This window comes from Camelus ferus, chromosome 4 (assembly GCF_009834535.1).
Source record: "Camelus ferus isolate YT-003-E chromosome 4, BCGSAC_Cfer_1.0, whole genome shotgun sequence".
Classification (NCBI taxonomy): domain Eukaryota; kingdom Metazoa; phylum Chordata; class Mammalia; order Artiodactyla; family Camelidae; genus Camelus; species Camelus ferus.
The window spans coordinates 44908795-44927452 of NC_045699.1; the positions used below are offsets into that span (position 1 = coordinate 44908795).

Sequence of the window (18658 nt, forward strand, 5' to 3'; positions counted from 1 at the left end):
GGGGGTGAGGCGGGAGGTTAGAGCACTCAAGTCCTGGCAGCAGTGGCTGGGCAGCGCGGTCTAGCTGGACATGACAATAAGGGGTACAGGGCCGATCTGAAAACCCAAAAAAATTACTCAGAGGAACATGAAGAATGGATTGAAGGCAGACTGAGAATTTGGGTAAGTTCTATTTTAGCCTCAATTTTACTTCAAAATCAGATATGCTTATCTGGAGAGAAAGCTCACTTCTGGAAACGAGATGCTGAAACAACTGAGTTGGGACCAGGGTCTGGAGACTGGAGTACAGCTCCCCCATCCCGGTCAATTACCCATCAATGGCCCCCTCACTCCCAGGAGAACAGACTGCTACGGAAGGAGACAGCAACATTTCATTAGATGATGTGTAAAATGCCCCTTTTATCAATTCTGGAGTTCAGGATACTCACTTTTATAATGAATTTCTAAAATACTTCTAAAACTAGAGTGCTTTAGAAGTATTGTATGGTTAACTGCTCCCTTACTTGGCGGTCCTCATTAGGCAACCTCAACAATCCCAGGTCACGGGCACCTTACAATTTAATGTGTAAACCAACAGTTTCCTAATATGATTTCACAGTCTCCTAACAGAAACGAACAGCTATGAAGTCAAAAACAGATATAAAAAAACTCAGAAAGCACAAACATCCAGACCATTTAGCTTGGGGGAAGGCATGAGCTGAAGGCACACTGTTACAACAGCAAGTACTGATAAAGCTGAATTTACCAAGACCGTTTACACCCAGTGGGGAGAAGTTTATTACATTTAAGCAAAACCTTTAAAAACAAAACAAAACAAAATGCTTTGCAGTTAAGCTATCTAGAAAATTAACTTATCTGGAACTTCTCTTGAGCAAACAAGATGGATAAATGCAGAATTTTCCTGCCTACAAACTTATCAGGTGAAGTTACTAAGAGTCAAAGTTGTGTGCTAAATGTTCCATCAGCAAAAAGACTAACAGACTAATCTACCACAAAAAGGGAAGCGCTGGTAACCCTAACCCAACGGCAAGAGAAGACCAACATGAATGCACTTAAAAAACAAACAAACAAAAAACTTTATTCCAGACAGAATTACCAAAAGCATGTTAATTCTAGAACATTTAACAGATGGCATTTAAACTCATACAGTCACAATAAACTCAAAATATCAAACAAAAACAGCTTTGTGTGCTTAACCACTTCTAATAATGAAACTTTAAAAAAGGAAACATGTAGAGACTCCCCACAATTTGGGAGCCATTCAGGCAAGCAAATATTCAATATCAGGCAAAAAGACAGCATTAAAAACTAAAAATCCTCAAATTTAAGAACACCTGTTCAAGTCTTTGATATGTATTTATAAACACGTGAGAAAACAAAGATTATTTTAAGAGAGATCAAGTCTGAGTGCTTACACTTTCTTTAAATGTGATCTCCTGTCTCAGCTCCATCCTGACTGCACCCCCTTTGACAGCAGTACTTCACCCACAATGAACCAGTGCTGGTCAACAAGACCGGCCCACCATGAGGCCCACTAGCACCACCCGTTATTACTCCCTTACACGTCTGCACAGCCTTGTAACTGAGTATTACCACTGTACTCAAGCAGGGGATTTCAGGTCTCCAAAGATGATTATATATACAATTCTGACTTATTGCACAGTTCACAATATACAGTAGGTGATTATATAAAGAACCATAAAGTAAGATGAATATCGACTATTGAGATAAAAACATCAACTTTGTCTTCAACCACAAACGAAACAAAGACACACATGCTTGCCACCATATGGAGGTTGTGTTTACTCTATGGTGCAGTCCTGGGGGTCTGTACCACTCTAAGTGTGTTAAATGTAGAATCCATAACAGATTTCTGGTGGCATCAGACCTGAAGTAGTGGAGGCAAGACCAGAAAGAAGTGCCCTGCACTCACGAGCCGTCAGTGCCACGTATATAACAGAAAGGCCACTTTTAAAGCTTTCCAGATAAAGTTATTCAATAATGTTTGTCTTTTCAAAATTACTACCACACTAGTTCACACTGAAGGTGAAAGCAATAGTTAGAATCTCTTACTAATAACACATTTTTACTTATTTCAGAGTTCAGACAAAGCTGTTGGCTACCGTAAGTTCTGTTGAGTTTTCTGTCAAATTAAGAAATCCACAGGACAACACAAAACCATTCCTGGTAATGCATTTGCAGTTTGGTCTTCAAAAGTTATAAAAAGTGACAAAAAAAAATCCCAAAATATTATGAGTTAAAATCATTAAAAATATTTATTGTTTTTAAATGCCACGTTTGAGACAGCAGAAAGCAAAGCACCCACCTTCAAATTCTCACTTCACTTGTATTTCACAGAAGTGCTTTAGAACTTAGATTTCTAACACCTACATGGAGTGTACAGACAAAAGGAAGCCCCGTGGATCTGAAGGTCCACAGAGCCCACTCCCAGGGCCAGGCACGACCCCAGGCTAAGGTGCTCGGGGACATACACAGGAACGAGGGGTCAGGCAGCGCCGGGCCTTTGCCACTCATTTCTGAAACTCAACCCGCTTCAAGTTCTGACTCTATTCAATAGGCCAAAGGATGCTACTCACATTTATTTGGTGTCAAATTGTTTTCTCAAATCCTGACATCTGCACCTTGGTTTCCAGAATAAACTGCCATTCCCAGCACAACGCTGTCAAACAGAACCGCTGTAAAGCTACTGCGCCTCATTACCGCCTGGCAAACTCTTGTCCACGCCTCCGAATCCTCTGCAGCTGGAAGGACACTCGTGCCATCTGACCAGCCACCCTGCATTGAGAGGTAAACATCTTTTTTGGACTGTCTGTCCAGAAACTGAGTAAACTACCAATTGAGACCCTGGTTTTATTTTGGTCAGCATGTGCACGTATTCACATGCAATTACCCAGAACGCTGAAAGACTGGTATTAAGAAACCTACGTGCTCTGCCGTGTCAGATGCTGGGACACAAGTTTAACTACATAGTATATACAGATGTGGATTACGTAAAGATTGATAAACCACTTTTCTAGGATGTCATATATTAGTTATTCATTCAATTGGTGTAGGAGTCATTCTGCCTTATTTATCTGGAAAAAATTATTTTAAAATCTGATCCCTTTGACAAGTAAGTTTTTGTCTGTTAGGTGAGGGACAGGTATGCTATCCAATTATTACCAATTTCCAGAATTTCAAACTAACCCTTCCGATTATTTTTATTTAGGTCTTACCCTCCCAAACTGTTTTATTGTTTAAATGATGAAATGGTTAAAATTGGGTTTCCAAAATGTAAAAATCCTAATAGAAGTCTATTCCCATGAATAAAATTCATTTAAAAAGCTAACACTGTGGGGTGAAAGCTATCCTGAGATCTTTTTTCCCTTCCAAGTAACATTTAGAAACCAAAAAAACTGAGATCCTATTAAGAGACTTCCAAAATAAAACTTTATAGCAGCATTTTTGTTGTTTTTTTCCTCAAGGGAATTTCACGCAAATAGGACATTTGAATAGGACAAACTATTACTCAAAGGAAAAAAAAAAAACCAACTCCAAAGCTCTTAACTAAGTTGGCAACAATAATTCAAAGACACAGAGCTAAACAGAGTTGGACCTGTATGCAATTACAGGTTTCCCACATATTCCTGTGGAACCTTTCATAAGCCGAAATGGGGTAGAGTGAGAAGCAATTACCTTTTTTCGTAAAAGCAAAAATCCTCTTTGGATTTCTTTCAGTTAGTGAAGACAGGTACTGATATAGGTCTTTTGTAAAAGTGAAGTGGCATAAAGGAAACTGGAAAAGTGGGAGATACCTGTAACACAAAACCTCCTAGTGGGATGAAACACCATTAACAAAATTTAAGTCCCGCCATCTTTTGGCAATGCAATGAGAGAAATTAACATAAAAATATTTTGGAAAGGTTCACGGTCACATTTAGAACTACAGAGAAAACTTTCAACCCTAGAAAGCAAAACCTCTCCATTTGGGAGATTTCATTAGTTGCTTGGATAATGACCATCCCAACAGGTGCTCAGTTTCAAAACAAACACAACTTATCACGAAAAGCCTACAAATAATCATCTGTTTTTCATCTCTATTCTGTCCCTCTGTCCTACCACGGATATGCTTAAGTGAACAAAAACTGCCTTTGCAACTCCTCCTAAGAGCAGAGAAGCAAGAAATGGAGTAATAGAAGTAAGCCTGAGAATTCATGGGACTCTAAGAGTCTTTTCTCTGGCTGGTCATGGCCACTTATGTTTAGACACAGAAGACTTCTGGAAAAAAGAATCATATCTTGTCTGTTAGTTTCCTTGTCAAAAGCCATCAACTAGACAGCTATTAATCTGGCAATTAGCCTAAAGTTCTCAGATAATGATTTTTTAAAAATAGAAACAAACCCAAAAAAACCCTTAAAATTTCCTACTGAAACCTTTTATTCTGCATTTGTTGGTGCTTAAGGAAAACAGCTTTGCCCATAATTCATTGTGCCCTGAACTTACGACACCAACTTGTACTTGGCCAATTAGGAACGATGCCAAACTGCATTCTTTTTAGGTCTATTCAGTTGATAAATGGCACTCAACTAATTTCTTTCATATAATCTTTAACAGGAATTCATAAGTCGCATTAATTATGCCCCAAGAGATGAGGGACCGATGGTAATTCAGATGGGCACCTCTGAAAAGATTTGTCAATTTCCTGTCCCTTTCGAGCCAGATTTTTTGGAAAACCTTGGGGAAAGACTGAAATTCTCCACCAATCTGAGACTGCATGCGAGTTTTTACAACATTAACTGGAAAAAACAAGATTCCCAACATGGCACCCAAAAGGCCTCCGCAGATAAAATCATTGACCAAATGAGCACTGTGAGTTGTCGCCGTGGGCAGGTGCTCCTTGATGGGACCTCGAAGGCCAAAAAAAAGGACATTGCTGAATCCGTTACGGAAAAGAATGGGCACCAAGCCTCGATAATACTCTCTAATTCCATGGCATTTCAGTGCCTTGAAAGCCTGGTAAGTGTTTGTAAATTTGTCATGATGCTTGTGGTCTTGAAGCAATGTCTGAACTCTTTCCAATGGAGTGAAGATTGCTTCTGTTGTCCCTGCGAGTGCTGCTGCCATGCTACGGGTTGCAAACTCCGGGGTACTGACATGCTTACGGAGAAGGCAAGATAAGTCCTCATAAAGACCAAACATAAGTGCCAGTGTGGTTGTCTTCTGCATTAATGGGGGAAGGATTCCGCGATACAAGTTTCGAAATCCATCCCTCCTCAACTGAAGTACAGCATCCCGGGTTTTGATGCCATACAGCTGTTGCCTAAAGAGGACCTTCTGAATGGGAAACGTGATGGCTACATTGTTGAAAGCTGCACAGCAGCCACACAAGTAATGCTTCACTTCACTAACATTGGCAATATGAGGTGATATATCTTGTTTTGAAGATGCTAGGATGGGCGGCCTCTTTTCATGAGCTTCTGAATCCATCATGTTGCTTAAGATCTTTCTTCTTCATGAAGGATGTTTTTTTAACCTACAAATGATAAAATGACAATAAGTAAACCTTTATATACTGTACTAAACACATGAAACTTCCTCCTAATCCTTTCTCCAATTTCTGGACTTTACTGCATTTTCCCTTTTAGGTTAGATCAATAGTTCTTAAAAGTATTTTTAATGTCCCTGAGGCCCTTTCAGGGATCTAGGAGGCCCTCTCTTCTCCAGTTACATACCTATGTGAGGCTGGATTTTCTGCATATACTTCAACCAAAACAATTTATCACAACAGACCAAGTGCAGAAGCACATATGAGACTTCACTTATCTTTTAAGTTAGACATTAAAGAGACTTACAAAACTGTAAAACACACTTCTCATTAATTTTTTTTTTGGAAAATACTTTCCATGAAATTGTTATGTTAACATGTAATGGGTTTATCATTGTTATTTTAAAGTAAATTAATAAATATTTAAAACTTTTATTTTAATTTCTAAGACCATGCATATTAATCCATACAAATAAAGGCTCCTGGGGCCCACAAAAAATTTTAAGTGTAAAGGAAGCAGTCCTGAAACCAAACAATTTGAGAACCACTGGACTAGTTCATACGTAATGCCTACAATTACATAATGGTATACACTATTATCCTTCTGAAACAGATTCAAAGTCCTTCCACGAGAAATAAAATAGCAAGACATGCATTCCATCATTCTGTTCACTAACTCTTAGTGTCTCCTCTGAACTAGGCCCTCTGCTAAGTGCTAGAGAGTCAAAAACGAGGCAACTGCAATCTAACAGAAGACGCTGCCAAGGCAAACAATCACCTCACAGTGTAAAACCATTTGTGATAAATACGCACTGTGGGCACACAGGAAGGGACACTGAGCCTGCACTCTGGCAGGTGGAGGCTGGGAGGACAGGGTCGAGGAAGGCCCGCAGGTATGTACTATACATTATATTTTCACATACTTCATTCTCAAAACAACTCCATAACATAAACATTATTTTCCCAGTTTTACAAATGAAAAAAACCCATACTCTCCTTTGTCCAAGGTACAGTTAGTAACTGGTGGAGCTGGCATCTTGAAATGAAGTCTGATTTCAGAGTTCATGCTCCTGCTGTCACACCACAGATGGCACTGACTTTGAGAGGCTGCCCTGAGACAAAGGGTGGCTGTACCAGACCGTGCTGAAAAAGATTTGAGCTTAGCCCACTGAGTGGAACGAGGGCAATGTCCTACCCCTAGACTACATCTGCTTTCTAAACTGCCAGTCATCTAAGTATGACTTTCCCCAAAAGGATCCAAATAGTCAGATCATCCAGAACAATTCCCACATCCTAGAAATAGGCCAAGAAAGTACCTTTATTTGGGGAATATATGGTAATTTTTTATTATATTTTAGACATATCAGGCTAAATATTTTTAAATTGATCTTATTCCTCAACAGTAAGAAGCTACATTTAAGAACAACAACAAAAAAATTAAATAACTTGATTTAAAAATGAGCAAATGCCTCAAACAGACATTTCTCCAAAGTAGATATACAAAATGCCAACAGGCATGTAAAAAGATGGTCAACATCACTTATTATCACAGAAATGCAAATCAAAGCCACAATGAGGTATCACCTCATACCCACTGGGACAGCTACCATTTAAAAAGCCCAGAAAATAACAAGTGTTAGTGGGGATGCTAAACAGTGCAACCATTATGGATAACAGTATGGCGATTCTTCAAAAATGAAAAATAGAACTACCATATGATCCATCAATCCCATTTCTAGGTATATAACCAAAAGAACTGAATGCAGGATCTCCAGAGATACCTGCACATCCATGTTCACAGCAGAACTATTCACAAATAGCCAAAAGGTGGAAGCAACCCAAGTGTCCACTAATGAATGAACAGATAAACAAAACAGAGTATATACATACAATGGAATATTACGTGACCTTAAAAAGGAAGGAAATCTTATCACATGCTACAACATGGATGAACCTTGAGGACAAGTGAAATAAGCAAGTCACAGCAGGACAGATACTGTGCAATTCCACTTATATGAGGTACTTAAAGCAGTGAAATTCACAGACAGAAAGTAGAATGATGGTTACCAAGGGCTAGGGGAGGTGGAAACAGAATTACTGTTTAATGGGTATAGTTTCAATCCTGTCAGATGAAAAATTTCTGGAGATCTGTTTTATAACAATGTAAATACATTTAAACTTTATTGAACTATATACTTAAAATTGGTTAAGATGATAAATCTTAAGATCTTTTTAAAAACACACACACATACACACAAAAAGACTATATGTAAGGGTTTCAATTATAAATAAGTAAAAAAAAAAAAAAAAAAAAGTCAGATAAACCATCTAGGTCTTTAACCTAAGACAAAAAGTAAACAAACCAAGTTCCTTCTGTTTCTTTCCTCCCCATACCACACATGCTGCTGTGAACCGTTAAGCACTCAGGACAAAATACGTGAAGGAGAAATGTCATCACTGTGAAGGTGAAGCAGAGTGAAGCACAGAAAAGAATCAGAAAGCATCGGTCCTTGCAAAGCTCGTATGTGCAGGAGCCACAGGTCTGTAACATAAAATATGGAACATGTACATACATGACCATAACTTTCCTTCTAGAAATACAGTCAAGGGAAATAATTAACAAAAGACTACACAAAAACTCAACTACAGGACAACTACAATAATGCTCTTAACAGAAATACTTAGTAAAAATTAAATGCTTAACAGTAAAGGACCTGCTGCCTAAATGGAGATGTATCCACCTGATGGGATATCATATGGGTATTAAAAATAAGAGTATTTAAGGTTCAGTATACTAATTTTGAATTTTTAATGGTGTTAATGAAGTTTTAGATAGCAGTGAGTCATTTTTTTTGATCAATAAAGTGTTACAGAAAAAAAAATTAAGAATACTTTTATTGACATGGCACAATCCTGTTTCTATCAATATACATACAAAAAGCCAAAGTGAGCAGTTTATATTTTCTAATTTTATAATAATGCCATTATTTCCTTTTCTACATTTTTCAACTTGAATTTTCTCAATCTACTGAACTCTGCATTCAGAAGTTGGAGACAGTCACAGTAATGAAGGTCTCACCCAGACAACAAAAGGCCAACAGTGACAGGGTGAGACCAAGTTCCTAAGTGACTGAAGGCAAATTGCTATACCTCCCTGAGACTGTTTCCACACTCACAACCGGCCAATGCCACCCAACCTGCAGGCTGGAGTGGAAGTCAGCTGAAGAGTATGGTGCATCAGGCCCCAGCACCGCGCTGGGGACACGCTGAGCACTGCAGAGTCCACTCAGCATGTGTCAGCCTACGCAGCTGTTTCCTTCCTCCCTGATTTCTTTTAAATAAAAATGTTTTTGTATTTGCTTCTTTGAGACTCACAGGATGGCACTGTCAAGAAGACTTTCATTTACTTTCGTTGGGGATTTCTTCTTCTTTGCCTGCTCTTACACTGGCCCGTCAGTATACTAAGAGATTTTTAATTCGACCAACTTACTCAGCTCCTCTAGAGTTTCAGGCACTCCCCTAGGTGTCAGAGAGTAGAGATAAATAAGGACCCTCACCTCACTGGAGATAAGACAAGCAAATCGTTAGACTAGAGAGTGATAAATGCAGCCACAGAAATGGGTACGAGGCCTCACAGAGGTAGGGGTCATTAACTAGCTGTCTGGAGGGAATGACAGGGCAGGCTACGGGCAGGGCTCTGAAAGCCGAGTAGGACTCGGATGTACCTAAAGGTGAAGCACATTTTAGCCAAAGGCAGCACAGGCTAAGGTGCTGGCCCTGTGTCAATGCAGCAGCAGCATCACACTCATGAGGAGTGTGTCCTGCTGGAGCTTAATGGGAGACAGATGGGTGGGAGGCAAGGATGGAGAAGCAGGCTAGGACTGGCATCTGAGACCCTCAGGATAATCCCAAGACCCTCTGAAGCTACTATATACTATTTTTTCCCTTTTTCACGTGTACAATTGGAAACAAACTATTTTCAACTTAAGCATGTTACACCAAGGTCCCTGTATGCCCTTTTCCCAGAAGACAGACTATATTAAGAAAATGTAACATCTACACACTTTGGCCCAAAGCCTCTCTGTCTGCAGCTGGAGCGGACTTGCTACCACATTTCTATTAGAAAAGACAAATGTACTCTCAGTTGAGAAGAATCATGACTGGAAATCACTGCAGGACCAAAGCCTGCCCTCCAGAAGGTAATCAAAGGGGTCAGGAAACTCTTCTCCTCGTTGCCACCTGCTCACACCTATAGAGCTAGACGATACCAAGGCTCCAATCATTCACTGCCCACCCCTATGACCAGGGCAGCCACACCACCCTGGGGGCCATAATGCTTCGTTCACTTGAAGAGACCTCACCTTTGGCAGAGGCTGGAGGAGCAGGACTTACATCTGAATGCTGCTTAGCACTACCATGATGGGGAATAAAGGGCCAGTAAAAAGTGTCCCCTGCCATTCTGAAAATTTGCTCCACTGCAATTTAAATAACCAAAGGAAAGGCCTGATTCACAGAGAGGAATTATTCCTAATTTTGTCAGGGACTAAAGCAGTTAGATTAGGAAGTCACTGGTGTGCTTGACCAAGAGGCCAGATTCCTTGGAGTTGGACTGCTTGCAGATCCAAAAAAACAACAAATGACTCACTTAAACAAAAATTCACAAAAGAAATGTATATTACTTTGTTCAGAAAAGAAACTTACATATTAAAATACACATTTTTTAAAAAGACATGCATTTTTTTTTAAAAGAAAAATACAATTAAACCAATTAAATATGCACACATCCTCTCCTCTAGGCTTGCCGCCCCAGCCCGGGTCCTCTTCATCTCCTGTCTGACCAGTGCCAAAGCCTCTTTACTAGTCAGCCTGACTCAAGTCACACTCCACTCCATCCTCACCAACCTACCCACCATTTAAAAAATACACAAGAAGAAACTGACACAACACTGTGAACTGACAATACCTCAAAAAAAAACATAAAAAGAACACACTATTTAGTGAAAAAGCAAGGTGTACAACAGTGCAGATACCCCAATGTTTTGAATGGTTACACAGTAGTCTATCAAACGCATGTACTGTATGTAATTTATTCTATCTCCTATTTATGGTTGCTGTTTTTTGTTTTGGTTTGTTTTTTTTTTTCTTTTTTCTCTTTTAAACAATATTGCAATGGGCAACTTTGCATCTACACCTGGTGAACTCTCACAAGTTTATCCGTAGGGTAAATCTTTAGAATGGACAGCTGGCTCAAACAGCAATATACTTTAATTCAATAGCTACTCCACACTGCCCCCAGAAAACTGACTACAATTTACCAGTGTTCCCCTACCATTTCCAGCATCAGGTATTAAACTGTAATTTCCACCAATCTGATGGGTGAAGAAAAAAGAATCTTGTTTTGTCATTTAATATTTTTTAAATCAAATTCAGCATTTAAAAAATTTTATTGACCATCTGCGTTTCTTTTACTGTAAATTTTCAGGTTACCCATTTTTCTACAGGCACTCATTTTTTTCTTGATTTGTAAAATGTCATTATATATGAAGAACACCAATCCTAATTGTATTAATCCAATTATGGCAAATACTTTCCCCACTTTGTCTGCATCATTTTTTGTGATCCTGAAGGTTCTTAACATGGATATTAAATCTATCGATCTTGGCTTCTAGGTTTTCTGTCCTCCTTAGAAGGCCTTCACTGTTCTAAAATTATAAACAAGTAATCCATGCTTCCTTCTACAACTTCTACAATTTTATTTGCTATCTGTATTGTAATTTCTCTGGAGTTTCACTATAAGGAATGAACCAAAGTTAAGAGCTTGCCTAGAAACTGACTGCTGAGCTTACTTTTCATCACGGGTTAGCATAATCTAAATACTCACAGGCAAGTACGTTGATTTCTGCACTCCATTCCATTCTGCAGTGGCCTAGGATTTCTTCTCTAGTACCAACCGGTTTTAATCTACCGTAGCATCAGAAAAGATTTCATTATCTAGTAGGACTTTCCTTTTTACTCTTATCAGAAGTACCAGTTTTCCTGGCTCTCATTTTTCTAGGCAAACTTTAGTGTATTTTTGTCATATTCTTCCCAAAAATCTTTTTGGTATTTTATAGCAGAAATGACTTTATAGACAAATTTAAGGAACTGTCACTTTATTAAAACTGAATCTTACTATACAAGGATGTGGTATCTTCCTATTTACTTGTTTGTTTTTACAGACCTTGGTAACATTTAGAATTTCTTTCATACAGACCTTGAATATTTCTTATGTCTAGATTTTTTCCTTTACAGTCCTTATTACGAGTAGGTTGTCTCCCTCCAATTAATTTTCTAACTGCTTTCTGTCTGCGTATGAAAAAGCTACCAATTCCTATGCATTAAGGTTAGAAACAGCCAACTTACAAAGCCCTGTGTTTCTCAGATCTTTGGTGGACTTATTTGTTTCTGCTATATAAAGTATCACAAATAATTTTGCCTTCTCCTTTATAGTATGTATCTTTCTTCCTTCTATCTTATTGGATTAAGAAATTCTTCCTGAACAAAGTTAAATTATGGTAATAGTGAACATTCTTATATTGTTCTTGACATTTGTGAAAACTCTGCTAGGGATTAACTGTCAAGCATGACATTGGCTTTTGGTTTGAGAAACAGGAAGTTCCTGTCATGTGAGTGCTCATAATCCAAGTCCTAGCAGTTTCAAGTTTACACCAGGAGACAAACCATCATGACACCAAAATACTCACTGATCAAATGGCCCATATAAAATTTGTTCCCACTCAAGTAACCTTCCCTGTTGGCATCGATCCCTGCCCATCTTAGGACTGTGCTGCAAACATGAAGTGAAGCGTGCCTCCCCTGTGCTGGCATATAATCTCATCTGACGAATTACAGTATAATCTCCAAAATTTCATTCTGCATTCATCCTAAGAATTAGAATATCTGCAGTTATAAGTTAGGCCCCTACCCCCTGCTTATTTACTAGGAAATTGTTTCCCATTAGAAATAGATTTCATTTTCCTGGGACTAATGATCAACTGATAATAAGGGCCTTTTATTACAGTTTTCAAACATGGGAAGGGACTACGTATTTATTCCTGTTTTACTACCACCTCCACCCCTTCCCACTACCACTAAATCAGGAATCTATCCTTGGTCAGATGCTTTTAGAAAGCTACTGAGAAGACTGTATGGATACTAGAGATAGAGCCAGAGTAACACTTGACAGACACAGCTAATTGACTGGGTTCAACTTCTGGCTCCCCCACATAGTTATGGTGTGACCTTCACCAAGTTACTCAATGGCGTAGTTTCCTCATTTATAAAATAAGGATGTTGTGGGGGGAGGGTATAGCTCAAGTGGCAGAGCACATGCTTAGTATGCATGAGGTCCTGGGTTCAATACCCAGGTACTTCCATTGAAAACACTAAAATAAAGAAATAAACCCAATTACCTACCCCTTGCAAAAAAAAATTTTTTTTAAATAACGATGTTACCTACCTCATACACCAGCCTCATACATGTAAAGCACCCAGGAGAGCAGTCTAGAGCAGTCAGTGGCTCAGCAAGGATGAACTATTACTACTGTTCTTTTTGGATGTATTTATTTCACATATACATTTGCAAATTTCTTGGTACCTACTCACCCTTGCAATACAGGGATGAATCCTACTTGGCCACAGTGAAATACCCCTTTAATGTATCACTGAATACAGTTTGCTAATATTTTATTCTTTAATTTCACATCACTACTCATAACACACCAAGTTTTCAATTTCAGCACTACCTTCACATCACTTTCAGGTGTCAATGTTCCACTGGCTTTGTACAAGGAATCTCTCATTTTTCCTTCTTTATTTAACAATTTAAATCTTACCAAAATTATCTTTTTCTTGAAAGTTAAAAGAATTCACCTGAAACACCATGTGGACCTGGTGTTCTGGGGGATGGCAGCTTTTTGATAACTTTCTCAATTTCTTCCATTTTCACTTGTCTGTTAGGTTCTCTTCTGCAGTCAATTTTGACAACTGGATTTCCTTAAAAAAAAAAAAAAGTCTTATAAAGCACTTGCTGCTTAAAATATACTTCTAATTTTGTGTGTTTACATTCTCTTTTCTTGAGCAGGGTCACCAGTTTACCTAATTGACATTCCTCCCAACCCAGCGAAGAATCAGCTCTTGAATTTACCAATTTTACTGTTTTTTAGTTTTTAAATTTGTTTTTCCTCTTTATTATCTCATTTCTCCTGCTTTGTCTAGGTTGCATTTCTTCCAATTTCTTGAAGAGAAAATTCTTATTTATTCTTTGTTTCATAATTTGAGTGTTTAAGTCTATGTATTTTCCTTTAAGCAAAACTTTCACTATTACCTTTTAAGAAATTCTATGGAGAATTTTGGTCTAACTGGCGGTCACCTCACTATCTGTACCATCTCCTGTGCCCTTGCCACAGTGGCTCTGATTTGGGATGACCTGTACCCTTTCCAGAGTCCAGGCCTGCTTGGGCTTCACACATCACATTTCTTTAATGAATGCTTAGGAGCAGAGCACCTTTCTCGTGGCCCACAGGAAAGATCCTACAGGGATGGATTCTGATATTCGACAACTATCCTCTAGCCTCAAAAGGTTCAATGATAAATACACCCTGAAGCTGACCATTGTTGGTGGGAGGACAAGGCAGCAGCAGGCAGCTGGGTGCACAAAGTCCACTGCTAAGTTTTTTGACCACAGTGGGAGGCTGGTCATGGATACATACGAGCCTGAAGTATCCATGCCCCACAACAGTCTCGCCACAGGAAGAAAAATAAAATAGCCACTTCTAAAAGTAGCCATCTTTCTGCTGATCATGCTGAAATACAGGGTGAGGAGGAAAGAAACTGAGATCTTAAAATGAATAAAGAGAGAAATGTTTAAAATGTTCTTTTTGTTCTGAACTTTTAATCCATTCATGATAAATAGGATTTTCCAGCGCAGATATAAGAAGCTGTAGCTCTGATACCTAGCTGTTACAGCCTCCTTGACCCTGACTGCGTTGTTTTGATTTTCTGGAAAAGCATTTTTGTTAAAAGCTGTACAGATTTCCTCCTTCATACTCGAAGTACTTTATATAGTACATTCTGCCATGGAGCATTTGAAGACTCAATTTTTAAACTTGATAACCTGTTGATAATTGTGCTAATTCTTGTTTCAATAGCTGTTCCCCTTAATTCAGGATACAACAACTTGTGCACAACAGCTGTCCTTTACACACCACTTTGTGGGTGTGCATAATCTGACTTAGGGAGAATTGGGGGAAAAAAACAGCTTTTTAATTTGTTTAAAGCAGACCTTCCGCCTGTTACCTTCTGTGCTCTTAACCAATTAAGGGAGCCAATGGCATCTCTAGCTTAAAACGAAAAAAAAGAAACTGTTCTACTGATGCTTGAGAAGTTTGGCAGGGTATAGAGTTAGATGATTATTAATCATTTAGTTTTCCACATCCTCACTTCATATTGTTTCAGATGCCAGACATGAGTTTAAAAACTCTTACTAGTACCATACTTGCCAATCTATGATTAATCAACATTTAAAAACAAGTTAGCATAGAAATGCTTTGTATCTATGTAATGCTTTGCTCTTCTTCAGAGTTTTAGAACTAAACAATGTTAAGATCAATAAAAATACTCAGATTTATGTATGTGATTGTACAACACATTGTGACAATTGACAAAATAATTTCATTTTTACATACTGAACACATACCAATATTTTAAATTCCAAAGCCATCACCTACAAGCTCTTTAACAATATATGTTCCTTGATAACACAAACCAAGTCATTTGCAGGCTTGAACAACAAAATTTTGTCCACGTTCACCTTTAATTTATACTAAAATGGTATTTGCACTACTTTCCAAAATTTTGCAAATTAAAGTTACTTCATCTAGTTTTGTCATAAGTCTGTAATAACAGGGACTGTTATTAGACAAATGGAAAACTGTGGCTAGCAGAAGTCAGCCAATCACTTACTGAACTACTTTAAGAAATTTTAAGAACATTACTGTACATTTAGAGTTGCACATTTTTAAAAATAGGCCTGGACACAGAAAAAAGGAATGTAATGAATCCCTCACAGACTTCACAGAATTTAAAGCTTTCCCCTTCATCTCATCCTACACACCAGAACTGTGTGAATAGGTTCTTAATTTAGCAATAGCAGGAAGGATAGTGTGCAGTTTTCTGTGGCAATGGAATTTAAAATTCTGCATGTTTAGCTACACTGTGAACGTGGCTAAATTTCTTTGCTAAACAAATCTCTATATTTAATCTCTTTAACATGGATAGTAATTCTTTGTAATTTATTGCAAAATTTATTTACCATAATTTTACTTTGTTTGCCACCAAAACACCCAACATATGTCAACACTAGGAAGCAAAATTAAGCTGACTTTCAAGCAACCGCAAGAGTCAAGCTTTTGTAGCCTAAGAAAACAGTGTAAAATCTAAATACTTACCACTGCAATTTATATCCCACATGGATAATACCCACATGTGATCCCGGCACAAAGGTCTTGTGCAAAAACTGGGAAGAAGGCATGGTTAACTCTCAAAGGATATTAACTCCCACAAGTCAGCAGGTCTGAGTCAGCATTCAAAACAAGATTAATCTGGGTTCTAGTCCTAGGAAGGACACTATCTCGCTACTATAAATACAAAGCAATGTCTTTAATTTAAAAATCCACTTTTCTGGGCCTCACCTACCAAAGGAGAGACAGAGTAAGTCCATTCCTCTTAAAGATAACAGCTTGTGATCTTTCCACAAGATGCACTGAAGATGACTGCAAATCCAAAGCACCTAACCTTTGCTCTAGAACCACTAGCGAACTCGACCAGTCCTAACATCTGATTTTATGGAATCCTTTCAAAACAAGGGCAGAGGAGGCTCAGACTGGCAAGGTTACTGCACAGCTACTTCTGCTTCACAGCTTATATGCAGAGAAACAGAAGGTGGGAATTAAGACCAGCTGTTAAGCTGACCAGCTGCGTACAGCTGTTAAGGGGCAAAAAAAAGGGGGAGGGGGTAAAGGAGTAAATATAGCTGAGCCATCGACACATTCCACCTAGATAAGCCTAATACAACATAACTGGTACAGAGATTTACAATTAGGCCCCCTGCCCGCCCCCACCCTCCTCAAAGCCTTGAACAACCGAGTTTCCTACAACGCGATGCAACATGGTGTCGCAGAAAAAGCATTGTCTGGCTAGGTGGCTTAACTTACCGCTCTCCAGGCATCCATTTCCCAGACCAGTGGTAAGGGGGAGGGGAGTATGGTGAACGGGATCACCAAGGCCCCTTCCGTCTCTGACATTCGACCCAGTCAAGGGTCCCGAAATTCCAGACCCCGAGCGGGCAGCGGCCCTTCCGCCGTCCCAGCGCCACGGTCCCCGGGCGCAGGAAACCCCGACCCCTCCCCGCCCCGTTCTTGGTGAACGCCAGGAGGCACCTCCCCGCCTGGGGCGCGCCCAAATGAACGCACTGCCTGCTCAGCCGGAAAGGCTCGCTCCAGGAGCCGGACGGCGCCCCCGGCCCAGTGAAGCCCGGCGGCATGCAGCAGAGCCGGGAGCCGAGCGCCAGCCCCTGCGGCGGAGGAGGCGGAGGAGGCGGCGGAGGCGGGCCCCACCCGGGACAACGCGCGCGGGAGCGACGAGGAGCGCAGAGGGGGCGCAGTGCGCGCGCGCGGAGAGGGATGTGCCCCCAGCGGCCGCGCCAGAGGGCCGGACAGGCGCCCTCCTCAGACCCTCCTTCGTGCTTCCACTATCTCCACGCAGAGGCTTGGGGAGCCCCGTGCTTCCCTCTCGCCCGCCTCCCGCACTCACCCCATCGTCGCGGGCGCCCGGCTCCACGCTCGGTAGCCGCCCGCAGGTTCGCGAGCCCGCGAGCCCGCGAGCCGGCGCCAGCGCAGGCGCAGACCTTGACCGACCCCCGAAGCGCGAGGCGGAGCGTGACGCACTCGACGCCGCCGAGACCGATCACGTGAGGCAGACGCCGCCGCGCCGCCTCGCCCTAAACCCGCAGCAGGAGACGCCTACCAACTCCTGGCAGCGGTTCGCCGCGGCAAGGCAGGTGTAGGGTCACTCATTACACCTGTCTTAAAGCCATGGGGCTCCACTATCCGGAATACCGTATCCTTGGTGCCGTACGGTGGCCCGGCCTTGCCACAAACAGCCAACGCGTTCTCTAGTGCTGTCTGCGGGCGGACCCTTGGGAATTGGCAGTTGTGGGTGGCAAGCGCGTGCGCAGAAGACTTGAGAAGGCGCAGCCTAGCTCCCCTTTGTAACCTTGGTTAGATTTCGTTAAACCTTCGGAGTCGCATTTTGTCAGCTACTGACACTGCAGTTCACAGAAGAACACCTGTATGCTTTGGACTGTACAAATCACTTTTAAACCCTGTTTCCCTTCAACCTCAACAACTTACAGGACTTGGATTTCACTGCACCGGGAGTTAGGAGGCCTAGGTCAAGTCATAGCCCTGACCCATCCTGGGAGTGACCTTGGACAAGTCTCTGGCCCCTGAGCCCCAGATGTCTGAAAAGTAACGCCTGCCTTGCATGCATTCTTTGGCCCTTGTAAGAATCACTGGGAATAATTGTCTGGCTGCCTCTAACTTGTAAAGTGAAAGGCACACAGATGTGAGGGGCTGAAGCAAACCGATAGGTCATCCTGGAGAGCGACAATCTTCACGAGGCTCGTCAGCTAAGTGAAGTTAATGCATTTCACTTGGGCTCAGTCCAGTAGGCAAGTCCACTGGAGTAAAACATTGGTCAGGGTATGGCTGTAGGTGAGTGGCTCTCCCTAAGAGCACTTTGTAGATAGTGATTCCAAAATTTTGTGTGGTCTGCTTGAGCTGGCCTGATTAATTGCTTCTTGGGATGTGGGAGACCATGCTACCTAATTTCGGCAAATGCTCTGCTGAGGTACCTACTGTGTGCCATTGTCCTTGCCTGAGCTCTCTTGGGGAAACTTAGAATCCAATGAAGGATATAAAAGACTCTGGAAATTCAGAAGTATGAGGGGCCTTTCCACTTAAGAGAGAACCAGGAATGACTTCATAGGGTAGGAGGTGTTTGAATTGGGCTTTG

At 40.7% G+C, this 18658-nt stretch overlaps 1 protein-coding gene across 4 annotated transcripts in view; it reads right to left on the reverse strand.

Annotated features, from left to right (window-relative positions):
• The window catches only part of SLC25A51 (solute carrier family 25 member 51), a 28500-nt gene extending 10738 nt beyond the window's left edge, over positions 1-17762 (reverse strand). For 2 of the 4 annotated variants that reach the window (XR_004319323.1, XR_004319322.1), the window contains exons 1-3: positions 16798-17389; positions 13457-13579; positions 2598-5533 (exon numbers count right to left, since the gene is read on the reverse strand). Coding sequence is in view for 2 of the 4 variants with exons in the window: in XM_032478024.1 (XP_032333915.1) it covers positions 4597-5490 (894 nt within the window). In the remaining 2 variants the exon portion in view is untranslated. The other 2 variants (XM_032478024.1, XM_006187785.3) reach the window with 2 other exon arrangements.
• Between the last annotated feature and the right edge of the window lie 896 nt (positions 17763-18658).